The sequence below is a fragment of the Argopecten irradians genome, chromosome 14 (assembly GCF_041381155.1).
Source record: "Argopecten irradians isolate NY chromosome 14, Ai_NY, whole genome shotgun sequence".
In the NCBI taxonomy this organism is placed as follows: Eukaryota; Metazoa; Mollusca; class Bivalvia; order Pectinida; family Pectinidae; genus Argopecten; species Argopecten irradians.
The window spans coordinates 32,904,808-32,918,606 of NC_091147.1; the positions used below are offsets into that span (position 1 = coordinate 32,904,808).

General features: G+C 35.9%; 1 protein-coding gene across 2 annotated transcripts; it reads left to right on the plus strand.

Annotated features, from left to right (window-relative positions):
* The first annotated feature begins 304 nt into the window (after window positions 1-304).
* On the plus strand, window positions 305-13,631 carry LOC138306947 (arylacetamide deacetylase-like). Of its 2 annotated transcripts, none has more exons than XM_069247537.1 (7): window positions 305-444; window positions 880-1,031; window positions 1,456-1,563; window positions 6,698-6,815; window positions 8,719-8,782; window positions 11,614-11,729; window positions 12,068-13,631. In XM_069247537.1, exons 2-7 carry the CDS (start codon window positions 900-902, stop codon window positions 12,709-12,711), a joined length of 1,182 nt encoding a protein of 393 aa, XP_069103638.1. In that variant the 5' UTR covers window positions 305-444; window positions 880-899; the 3' UTR covers window positions 12,712-13,631. The 2 variants fall into 2 exon arrangements, with proteins under 2 accessions (XP_069103638.1, XP_069103637.1); XM_069247536.1 differs by having other exon boundaries at window positions 306-444; window positions 11,608-11,729; window positions 12,068-13,122.
* The last annotated feature ends 168 nt before the right edge of the window (window positions 13,632-13,799 follow it).

The window sequence follows — 13,799 nt, forward strand, 5'->3', positions numbered from 1 at the left end:
TCCACGGCTGAAGGTCAATTTTTCATACGTGATATTTTCAACATAAATTCTGTTGTTTGCATCTTTTATAGTAAAACCAGTCAAGTTTGTAAAAAAATGTTAAAATTTTACCGAAGAAATAGAAATTTTGCTGACGCTGTGACGTCATGAGGCTTTATTGCATGGGTAGCCATGTAAATACAGTCTCATGCGGCATGAGTGTATTGCCCTAGACCAGCCAGTATTACACCCGTAGGTATGAAAGAAACCACTATCTGATATGTATTCTGAATTGAAACTGGCTAGTTAAAACCTAAAGTTTGATATATTACACAATCAGCTTCCGATTAGTGTGTCAGTGTTTACTCTGACACATCCGTCCTATGTTGTGACCCTATGTGTTATCAGAAGTAACAGAGAGGTCTACGTTCACACACTCATATTGTCTATAGCCACTGACGCCAGGTAGGTTTTCATCGTTTGTCAGTAATACATCCTTATTGTCAGTATTTTTTTAATGTTATTTAGTATCTTTACTCCCAATGTAAATCGGATATGACTCCGAGTTTGCCTTGTCATAAACTTACTTTGCCGGAAGTATTCGGATACCTTAACTAGATTTCCTGAAAACAATCAGCAAACGGTCAGTAGTGAGGATATTATTGACCCATACAATGCGTAGTTTGTGCCACATTTTGTACTGTTGAAATTGGAAATCAAATGTTAATTTCCACTGAATGGGTATTATCATTGATTCATTCAGATATTATCATTGATTCATTCAGATATTATCATGATATTCTTTATGACGATATATTATCATTGATTTCAAGTGGGATCATTTCTGATGTTACTAAAGATTTCAGGTAAGATTATCTATGATATTGTTATTGATTACAGGTGACATCCTCTATATCATCATGAATACCCGTTTGATGGTTGTCCTACTGGTAGGCGTGGCCTATTATGTATATTATCCCTTCCCGCCTGACGCCGATGCACCATGGAAACAGATGTTTTCTATGGTCCTAATAAGGACGATAAATCACGTGGTAAGATTCATAAATATTCATTGGAAGAGGGAGCTCAAAGATATGTTTTTAAAGACGTTATCTTTTTATCTGAAATATTGTATTTAATGTTTCATTATTTTTGTAAGATAACAATAATGATGGAAAATCCCTCCATATGAAATACAATGTACCTTTTGGTTTCATATTAATATTGATCGTGTCAAAATCAAACCAAACATGTTAAAAGTATTGTTTCTTAGGAATTTTACTCATCTGGAGATTCGTTACATAATTTTACAGTGATTCAGATTAGGGCTAAATTTAGGCCATTTTGTCCTAATATTTTTTAAAATCCTTAATTATTCTAATAGAGATTGTCCTAACAAAGTGCTCTCAGTATTTGTATATCAATCTGAAAAATTGAATTATATTATAAACATCAAATTGTTATTATATCATACAGTGTGTTTTTGAAGAAACCATCGGCTATTCGTCCACAATACAATGCAGACAATGGTTTTCTCGTGCTCTCGACACAAACCGTGGGGACCTGAGTGATACGGACCTTGAGGTAAGATTTAGTTATGAAATAAAGTACTTATCCTTAGACGACATTGTTTACGTTTGATAAAGTCCAATTTTTAAGTGAATTTCCATAAGTGGTAATATTGAGAAAAGTGCATCGTCGGAGACCCACGGGTGATCGCACTACACTAGGCTACACTTAGTAACGTTAGTGAATATATGGGTTACCGAGGATGAGAAAAGTGATAAGTTATATTTTAGCTGTAAACAAATTCTGAGAATAAGTATGTATCCATCCTCGATATTTCAGGGGTTACTATCACTGTTGTTATATCCACCCGCACAACTAAAGGTTCGGTGTGCTACAACAAATGACAAAGGTCAGGCGGCTAGCTACCAGATTAAGATACTCCCATGCATCCACATCATTCTCACGCTCATTTAAAATAAATACTGATAACGTTTATACGCAAAATTTACAAGAAGCAAAATGCCTCGTACTTGTATTAGTTATATTATATATTATAGCTATATTATAGCTAAAATAACTTCCTGAACCAAGAGTGTCTAAACTCCCTACCAGATTAATTAATGTACCAACAATTTTATTCAACGTTAGCGTTACTATGGCGACATTCAATTGTCGGAAATCCAAATGTATTGTTAGTAATCATCTATATTAGATAACATTTTCCACTAATCTTATGGTCGCGTGGAGGTCGATACAAATAGCATATGGACTTGGGCTTTACTCTTTTTAGAAATTACAACTAATATTAGTTTTGTAACGTCATACTGGCATTGATATTGTTGCACCATTGAACTCCTCCGTGCAAACGTTGAGTTCACCAGGGTAGTGTTCTATGGCCATCCTTTTTCTTGTTAGTAGCATGCGTTTCAAATGATCCTATTGACATTTGTTCAAAGAAACTATTTATTCAATATAAAGATTATGAATCTTTGATTCGATCAATATGGTGTTAAACTACCATGGTGAATAAAAATGTACGACCTCAGTCATAATTTAAATTAATCAGAGTGGTATAACACGATAAAACAAATATTGGCTTCGACAAAGGCACACATTTTTGTACATTGATGATATAATATTTACATTTATGCTTTCTTTTTACTATGTAACCATACCAGGCAACTGGGCAATCGTTTACACTTGCGTAAACGCAGAGGTTGCCGCGCAAGAATACACACACCGAAACGCTGATTTCCGCAAGTACTTTGAATGCGCATTCGGTGAGGCCTATTGTATTTGTATTGAAAATATACAATGCAGTGAATGTATGAATGTAATGGAAATTTTTAATTAAATATCAGGAAATAAAATATTGTATAAATGGAATGAAAAAAGATGAAGTTGAAGTCAGCTGTTCCGGGATTCCATCAATTGATCGGCTGTTACATCAATCGTATGGCGTTGAAAAATACGAAGTTTTATTTACCGGAACACTTAATTTAAAATGGTCAGTCGAGATGTAAATATAAGGAATGATGTTTATTTTTTGTTGTTTACTGGTGTGTAAACTACATAGGCAGGGGAAATCCTATGCCATTGCATCCACATAGGGAGTGAATGCAGTAACGCGCTCCACGGGATATGTAGATAGCTTCTGCTATTCATAGCCGCTATGAAAATTAGAAAAATACGTTCAATTCATATATTTACATTAGAATAATTTATGCTAATAAAAATATTGAAAGGTTATTATATTATATTTAAAATTATGACACCCATATACGACGAGAAACGAGATTAATGGAACAGCTGGATGACAAAGTCGTTCCACAACGTCGCGTTTTCAAGCTTCCGCCTTCCGGTCGACCTTTTTAGCTCGCCTATTCGAAGAATAGGGGGAGCTAATGTTGTCACCCCGGCGTCGGGGTCGGCGTCTGCGTCAGCGTTGGCGTCCCATTTCACGTTAAAGTTTTTGAGCAAGTTTCTGTTTCGTCAATTGTTTAAGCTTAAGTCATCATAAATGTTTATGATTTTATTTTCCTAATGTGTATGGATGCTGAACGTGATAATACAACCATTTTGGGGGCCTTTAGGGGTTTTTGAGTCTGTTAATTTGTCATATTTCCATGTTAAAGTTTTTGAGCAAGTTTCTATTTTGTCTATTGTTTAAGATTAAGTCATCATAAATGTTTATGATTTTATTTTCCTAATGTGTATGGATGCTGAACGTGATAATACAACCAATTTGGGGCCCTTTAGGGAGTTTTTGAGTCTGTTAATTTGTCATATTTCCATGTTTAAATAGTAAATACTTGTACATCAACTTCTTCTGAATAGGAGAGCTTTGCTGTTCTCCAACAGCTCTTGGTTTTTTTTTGCAAATTACAAACGATGAACAGAAAATATAGTTAAAATAAGATTTGATTGAATTATTACAGTAAACCTAAGTTGATTCGATATCAAGAAACAACACATTAAAGATTATACATTAAAACATTATGGGAGACTATTTTTTATTGATATGAAACTGGCGTGATTTTTGAAATCAGCTGATCGATGCACGAGAATCGTTGTATTCATAGTGTTTTCATAGTGTTTTCATAGTGTTTTCATAGTGTTTTCATAGGCAAATGTTGGTTTTTTTCATAGGCAAATGTTGGTTTTTTGTCAGTTGGTTGATTCATGTAGTTACGAAACACTCAGAATGTAGATATATTGTATTAACCCTGGCTACGCTGCTGTAGGTAATTTGGTCTTTTGGTGCACATCAATAGAAGTTATTAGTCAGTTTTTATTCTCTCCTGAAATACCACTACTACGACACAGGTGTGGATATCACAACATCCGGAACTCCTCCGGGAATAGATATTAGATAGATTCTCGCGATTATACCCGAAGAGTTCAGGATGGATATCACAACAGTGTTGGTAACTCGTGGAATATCGCGGAAGTACTGTCCCTGAACACAGGGGGCCAACTCAATGAAAATGGATATTGTCATACATTGTTTTGTATTTGGTGGATGGGCTGATGAGTATATATGACAGTCATGTGATTTTTTTTCCAAAAATACCAGATTTGAAAAATTATTAAAAAATCGGGATATTTACTATAAAACAGAGAAAGGGACGACAGTCGCCATATTGGATTTTTTACCCCCACCTCGATTAAAGTTAATTTTTTCACAATAGTATACCTTTTTTCCTAGAGTCATAGTCACGCATCAGTCCTCCGATAATCCATAATTACACACATACCATGCAAAAGCATATAAACGATGTCTATATAGTCAAACGCAATATTTTAATCCAAAATTACCGGCGCTTTCTGACTTGTGACATCGAAAGCAACGTTCTAGTGAAGAGCGATTAGAGTGACTTCCCCTGCAATGTCATTCAATGGGTTTAGTCAGAGGTATTCCGATACGTTTTAATATTCAAATTTTCCGCGAAAACAAACGTATCGGAATATCTCTGATTAAACCCATTGAATTACACTGCAGGGGAAGTCACTCTAGTCGCTCTTTACTAGGACGTTGCTTTCGATGTCACAAGTCAGAAAGCGCCGGTAATTTTGGATTAAAATATTGCGTTTGACTATATAGACATCGTTTATATGCTTTTGCATGGTATGTGTGTGATTATGGATTATCGGAGGACTGATGCGTGACTATGACTCTAGGAAAAAAGGTATACTATTATGAAAAAATTCACTTTAATCGAGGTGGGGGTAAAAAATCCAATATGGCGACTGTCGTCCCTTTCTCTGTTTTATAGTAAATATCCCGATTTTTTAATAGTTTTTCAAATCTTGTATTTTTGGGAAAAAAATCACATGACTGTCATATATACTCATCAGTCCATCCATCAAATACAAAAATGAATGACAACATTCATTTTCATTGAGTTGGCCCCCTGTGTCCCTGAAGCCTAAGCACACTCCTCTGGACTAGCCACTGTTGTTTTGATAATGCATAGCTCATGTACAACTAGCTTATTAAGTCCATTTCTTTTCGTTGAGTTTTTTTTCTATGTGACTAGTAGTTTTCAACTTGATGCGCTTGGAAGCAGGTAGGGCGCTAGAATTGTACCTGCTGCATCTATTACATAATTGTAAAAGGATGTTTTATTTTCTCTTCTTCCAAACTTCTCCGTTGACACCGTCTCAATCTTGGCCTTTTGTTGAGCGCTCGCCCTTATGAGACAGACTCTCAACCCCACTGTGTGTAGTATGTGGTGACAATAGTACAGCTCGCTAAAAAGAGCAAAATAATACTAATCATTCACAATCGATACTTTGTACCCCCCAAATTTTTTAAATGAAGCACACATACATCGATGTTTATACGCTGTTGTTACGTCACCACAGCGGAAACAGAGAGTGTTCGTTTCGAATGAAGTTTCGCGGCGGGAGATTGTTACATCATTCATAAAGTTCAATTGATGTAGTCACAGGTAACCTTCATCAACAACATTCTCTCGAGTGCTGAAAGTCACTCCCAATAACAAGTGCAAATCCATGGCGCCTTTTGATTGGTCGGTCATGTTTAAACTTATGCTGCTGAAACTGTGATTGACATCAAATTTCATCAGACGCGTGTACCTATTTGAAAACATTTTAAAAACCAAAATCGCTTCCACGAACAAAATGTATGTACATGATACACACGTCAGATTACATACGTTAGATAGCTCTCTGAGCGTAAGAAGGCATAGGTGTGCACGTGTCCGAGGGCGGAAATGGGTCTATTTATTTTGATAAAATCTCTCGCCGTGAAACTTCATTCGAAACGAACCCTCTCTGTTTCCGCCGGGTTGAATTCATTGTATCATTTCGACACATTATACAAGATAAGTTTTTAGCAGACAACGTGTGTTTGTTTTTTTACTTAGTGACCTCTTTCCGACAGCGCACATATGCTTCTCCTGTCCACTTGTGTTCTCGCCGTTCCGATGATAACAAACATTTTACCGACTTAACACATTAAACATATTGCTTGTCGGTATTTTTAAATTTTCTTATTGCGGGTAAGTTTAAGTTTAGGATATCTAAGAAGTTACATAGCACTTGGCTTCTGTTTTCAACGGTGAAATCTAGAGTTATAGTCCCTTTAAAAGCAAGAAGATACTGACCATCTCCACGAATAATTCATGTTGTAGAGTACGAAACTTGTTTGTATCCGAAAAGATAACAGTATACATGTTTACAGGTGACGGAACCTTTATTTGGTGGCGTAAAAGTTCGACTTTATACTCCGAAGGATTCCAACACAGGACGTAGAGGATTCGTGTATGTACATGGGGGTGGATGGTATCTAGGAAGCGTCAGTAAGTATTTTTATTGATTTTTTTTATTTATATGCATTTATTTTTGCTTTACAAATCAAAAGAATCAGCTTTTGTGAAACATCGAGCGTCCTAACTACCGATCACTTGTTTATAGTCTAAAGTTCAAACGAGAACAAGCAAAAGAGAAGCTTTTAAATTCTCAGAAATTATATTGAATTTCACCCACATGGTCTCATCAAGTATGGTCATCAAAGGAAAGTTAATTTAGGGAAGAATAAAGCTCCAATGTTCTTTTTAAAAACGCTTTCGTTTGTATCGATTTTGATTTCGCCAAATCTAAAGACAAGACATTAATGCGAACACTATTTATCACATATCTAGCCTTTCCAGCCATGTTAGATCCGCTTAGTCCGCTAAACCTGCCTATATTATTAGGTTTTTTTTTTTTTTCCCCCTAATATATAGTCAGCTCGCGGTACCTCTTAAAAATGTGAAATCGTAGGCCAGATTTGGCCTACGCTACGTCAGCGGCATATTTCTAATATATCGTCCATGCAATGCCGGGAAAACGTACACATACCTTTATATTGGGATCTTATGTACTCCTTTGCCCCCATGTTACATCCCATTTATGAAATTAAACAACTGTGTACAATGAAATACTTCCGAGACCCTTCTATTTCACACATTTGTAATGGCCGCCGTATACACATTTAGTAGAGCAAACGGCAGCCAATCAACTTCGCTTCCGGTTTTATTTTTAAATATCCACGTGTAGTTGAAAGATAAACAAAATTCTACCGTGTATATGCTACATGTATATGCAACGTGAATATCGCGAAAGTTATGCGGTACCAGCAATAGTCGTGTTCAATTTGAATATTTGACAACATGTCGTGTATGTCGACCATGATTTTACTTTAAAAAACTCTAACTGGCTAGCATTTTGTTTATCTTTCAACTACACGTGGTTTTTTAAAAATAAAACCGGAAGCGAAGTTGATTGGCTGCCGTTTGCTCTACTAAATGTGTATACGGCGGCCATTACAAATGTGTGAAATAGAAGGGTCTCGGAAGTATTTCATTGTACACAGTTGTTTAATTTCATAAATGGGATGTAACATGGGGGCAAAGGAGTACATAAGATCCCAATATAAAGGTATGTGTACGTTTTTCCGGCATTGCATGGACGATATATTAGAAATATGCCGCTGACGTAGCGTAGGCCAAATCTGGCCTACGATTTCACATTTTTAAGAGGTACCGCGAGCTGACTATATATTAGGCAAAAAAAAAAAAAATAAAAAAAGCCTAATAATATAGCCTTTCCAGTTGATTAAGATCCGCTATGTATGATAACACTATTCATCACGTGTCTAGCCTGTTACATAGTCTGAAGGCCCGTTAGTCCGAAGGCCCAATAGTCTGAAGGCCTGTTAGTCCGAAGGCCCAATAGCCTGAAGGCCTGTTAGTCCGAAAGCCCAATAGTCTGAAGGCCTGTTAGTCCGAAGGCCCAATAGCCTGAAGGCCTGTTAGTCCGAAAGCCCAATAGTCTGAAGGCCCGTAAGTCCGAAGGCCAAATAGTCTGGAGGCCCAATACATGTAGTCCGAAGGCCCAATAGTCTGAAGGCCCTTTAGTCCGAAGGCCCAATAGTCTGAAAGCCCGTTAGTCCGAAGGCCCAATAGCCTGAAGGCCTGTTAGTCCAAAGGCCCGTTAGTCTGAAGGCCTATCAGGCCGTAGGGATAAAAGGGTTTTAGCTGACTATACATGTTACGTGATATTACTTGCGACCGAATTTATTTTGCACAAAAATGTTGATACCACGTTTGTATTATATATGGGGCTATTTTGAATCAAAATGTTTCTTACATATCTGAGAAATGGTATCAATATGTCCATTTCTGCTGTTGTGATACATACTTATCATTACTCCGTGTTTAGGTACGTTTGACGCCAAGACACGAGAGATTGCTAGAGCTCTGAAGGCTGTTGTTGTATCGATTGAGTAAGTACTGTAACGTAAACAACTATTCACGTCAATTAAAAAAACACCATATTTTCAATTTGTTATTTTGAATGCTATATTATATCAATTTTAAAAACCTTGAACTTCGTTGATCATACGAAAACACAAAAAAAAAACAAAAACAAGCAAGAAAAGCTAATGTTAAATTGAGAATAATTACCTGTATTTTTCAAAGTTACAGACTATTCCCGAAATAATTGCCTGTATTTTTAACAGAAACAGACTAGCCCCGGAATAATTACCTGTATTTTCATCGTTACAAACTAGCCCCGGAATAATTACCTGTATTTCCCACAGATACACATGAACCCCGGAACAATTACCTGTATTTTCCACAGTTACAGACTGGCCCCGGAATAATTACCTGCATTTTCCCCGATACAGACTAGCCCCAGAATAATTACCTGTATTTCCCACAGATACACATATTAGCCCCGGAATTATTACCTGTGTTTTCCACAGATACAAACTAGCCCCGGAATAATTACCTGTATTTTCACAGATACAGACTGGCCACGGAATAATTGCCTGTTTTTTCCACAGTTTCAAACTAGCCCCGGAATACTTACATTGTACCTGTATTTTCCCAGATACAGACTAGCCCCGGGATAATTACCTGTATTTTCCACAAATACAGACTAGCCCCGTAATAATTACCTGGTTTTTTTCGTCAATACAGACTAGTCCCGGAGTAATTACTTGTATTTTCCACAGTAATAGACTAGCCCCGGAATAATTACCTGTATTTTCGCAAAAATAGACTGGCCCCGGAATAATAACCTGTATTTCCCACAGATACAGACTAGCCCCAGAATAAATACCTGTATTTTCAATAGATACAGACTTTTCCCGGAATTATTGCCTGTATTTTCCACAGCTTTAGACTGGCCCCGGAATTATTATCTGTATTTTCCACAGATACAGACTAGCCCCGGAATAACTGCCTATATTTTCCACAGTTACAGACTGGCCCCGGAATATTTACCAGAATTTCCTACAGATGCACATTGGTCCCAAAATAATCACCTGTATTTTCTACAAATACAGACTTACACCGGAATAATTACCCGTATTTTCACAGAAACAGACTGGCCCCGGAATAATTACCTGTATTTTCACATATACAGAATAGCCCCGGAATAATTACCTGTATTTTCTACAAATACAGACTAGCCCCGAAATAATTACCTGTATTTTCACAGAAACAGACTGGCCCCGGAATAATTGCCTGTATTTTCTACAAATACAGACTAGCCCCGGAATAATTACCTGTATTTTCCACAAATACAGACTTGTCCCGTAATAATAACCTGTATTTTCTACAAATACAGACTAGCCCCGGAATAATTACCTGTATTTTGCACAAATACAGACTAGGTCCGGAATAATTACCTGTATTTTCCACAACTCGTCCTCATTTCACATTATTTAACAAAGAGATTGAAATTGTAGATTCGTTTTCTTATCTAGGAATATTGATGAATTACAATGGGAGTTTTCATAAAACGAAATTGAAACTGTTGGAACAGTCAAGAAAAGCTATGTTTGCTGTTTACAAGAAAATAAGAAACATCCCTCTTCCTATTGATCTCCAGTTAAAAGTATATGATTCCCTTGTTTTACCAATATTCATTTACAGTTTTGTAAACGTATACTCGGCGTTAGGAAAAGTACGTGTAATTACATGGTATATGGTGAATTAGGGAGATTCCCTCACTATATAGAGGTTAAAAACAGAATTATTATGTTCTGGCACAAATTGATTACTACCGATAATCTTTCAAGTAATATATATAAGTTGATGTTATACTTGCAAACAAATAATATCATGGAATTCAAATGGATGCATAATGTTAAAAATATTTTTGAAGAAACTGGTTTGAATTATATATGGGACTTCCAGAATGTATGTACATATAATAGAGAATATTTAAAATCTATCGTAAAACAAAGATTACAAGATCAATTTGAACAAAAATGGTTTAATGATATAGAGAATTCATCAAGAGGTCGTACTTATTCTATTTTTAAAAGTAATTTTGAATTTGAAAAGTATCTTGTGAAACTAAAGCCAATAGATAGACAAATCATCATAAAATTCAGAACCTCGAACATGCACTTACCTATAGAAACTGGAAGATGGACCGGGACCCCTGAAGTAAATAGAACTTGTAATCTATGTTTTACTGATATTGGAAACGAATATCATGATTTGTTTCAATGCAGTAATGAAATGGTGAAACGTTTATGAGTAATGTATATACCAAGTTACTATTATAGAAACCGTAGTGTTATCAAAATGAAAGGCCTGTTTACTATATGTAACATTACTGTTCTGACAAATATATGTAAGTTTTTGAAAAAAAATGAAAAACTATTGATTGAGCATGCACATCACTAATACATATTGTAATGCACTGTTGCGCTATGGGCCCAATATACTTGTATGTTTATATTATGTATAGTGACCTCCTGTTACATACTTGTCTGAGAGTGAAATAAAATCTGAAATCTGAAATCAGAATAGCCCCGGAATAATTACCTGTATTTTCTACAAATACAGACTAGCCCCAGGTTGATTACATGTGTTTTCCACAAATACAGACTTGCCCCGGAATAATTACCTGTATTTTCCACAAATACAGACTAACTCCGGATAAATTACCTGTATTTTTCACAATTACGGACTTACCTCGGAATAATTACTAGTATTTTCCGCCCGAGATAATTACCTGTATTACCTGTATTTTCCATTGTCCATAGTTACAGACTGGCCCCGGAATATTTACCTGTATTTTGCACAGTTACAGACTAGCCCCGGAACACCCGTTCCCTGTACCACTACAGGACTGTGTTGATGCTACCACCCATTTCCTGAAACATGCCGAGGATTACGGAGCTGATCCCAGAAGAATAGGAATAGGAGGTATAGCTATGGGGAGGGAGGGCCATGATGAAATTTAATATGATTCACAACAATAAATAAGCAAAACCAATAGATAAAAATAAAAATCTGATGGACGAGAAAAATACTTCGATACAAAAATAATATATAAGTATGAAACAGATGAAAACAAAAACAACACAAAATTCTGCATTTGCATTTGTGACGTCATGTGTTTACAATATCTCACTATTGATAACTTTCCACAACCGAGACAACTCTGTAATATGCAAAGACGGACTACATATGTAAAGTATAGCCAGGGTCATCTGTGTATGTAACGATACCAAATAAATCACAATGTTCACCTTTGTTTACAGGTGATAGTGCGGGAGGAAACCTCGCTATGGCTGTAACACTAAAACTAGCTCAATCAAGGGACACAACTCTGCCGGAACTACGTACATTATCCATGGTGTACCCTGCACTGCAAATGGTTAATTTTAACTTGCCATCTTATTTGAAATTTACCGATGGACCATTCTTGCTTAATAAACGTTTAATGGTTTCAGCCTGGTTAAATTACGTCTTCGGCCATGAGAATGATTTCCACGAGTTCTTCGACAATAAACACATATCACCAGTATTAAGAAACAAAGTGCAACGAATAACCAATAGGGCATTGTTGCCGGAAAGCGTTCAGCTTGAAGACAGTGATAATTACAACGAGAGTTTAGCTAGAGATGTCGAAAGTATAATATCTAACTCATTGATTTCACCATTGTTATGTACTGACGACGATTTACAGAAACTCCCGAAGATACTGTTATTTACAAGTCAGTATGACCCACTCACTGACGAAAGTCTTATTCTTGTCAAACGTGTAAAGAACCTGGGAATTCCAATTCTACATAAGCATTTCACAGGTGTTCAACATGGGTTCTTCGCCTCAAGGTTCGCAACTATGATGAAATCAAAACAGGCTTTAACAGACTATATAGAATTTTTAAAGAAGGAGCTTTAACATTGAATATACTCTGTAGATGTTTTAAATGGCGATAGTGTCCTTGGAACCAAAACCGGTAAATTACAGTTTGTGCTATTTTAAATTCATAAACATCATGAAAATGTACTTATATAATTATGTTCTTTAAACCGTTGTCAATTAACATGCTGACATCACATTATCCTACAACTATTCCAGTGCGAGATAAATATTTGTGTTTTCCTAAATGATGCAAAAACGAGGTAATATTATTTCAAATAAAATCAAACAATTTTGAACTTTGAGTAATAGAGACCTATAATGATTTTATCATTACAGCAAACCCGGACATTGTCGATCCTTTAAATCGATAACAACTGATTTACTGACGACTTCTGTTCTTCTTATATTTGTATCTTGTCGTGTCAGATCTCCAGTCCAACATAAACACTTTCAAATGTTACAACGGTTGGCATGATGAATTATTTCTGTGTATGGTATCATTTCAAGGCTCCGGCAACGTGAGACAGAGAAAACTATTGTTTTCTAGGAATCAATTTTCCCTTTCTTAGTAGCTATATCCCACAATCGTCTTTGGACAATATATGACGGTGAATAAGTATAACAACTATATATTTAATACATATCTTTAGACCATCTTACGCTTGAACATTTCTTATTGTCGTCCGAAAAAGCAAGTTGAGATAAAATTGATAAATTCTATTGTTTTCAACAATATTTTTAAGAGGAAGAGCAAGTATTAAAGTATAAAACATTGATAAAATTACTAAATGAAAGCAGTTGACGTCAATTTATATGTTTTAGTGTGAAAATACAAAAAACCCAAAAGGATTTTAAAATACAACTGGCGTTTATAATCTAGCCTCTGACAAATATTTCGGATTGATTGATAAATATGTTCTGTGTTAAGTAACTGCCCACCTTATATTAGTTTTTATATTAGGTTTTCCACGCGAAACATGATAAAGTCACGGGTGATGGTGACGTCAATTAAAGCAGAAATGATACTATAGGCAGATATAGTGGACAGGTGGTTGTTCGTGAATCGTAAGGAATGCATATAAGCAATGCATGAAATAAGTATCTTTTGGTATCGTAATGAAATA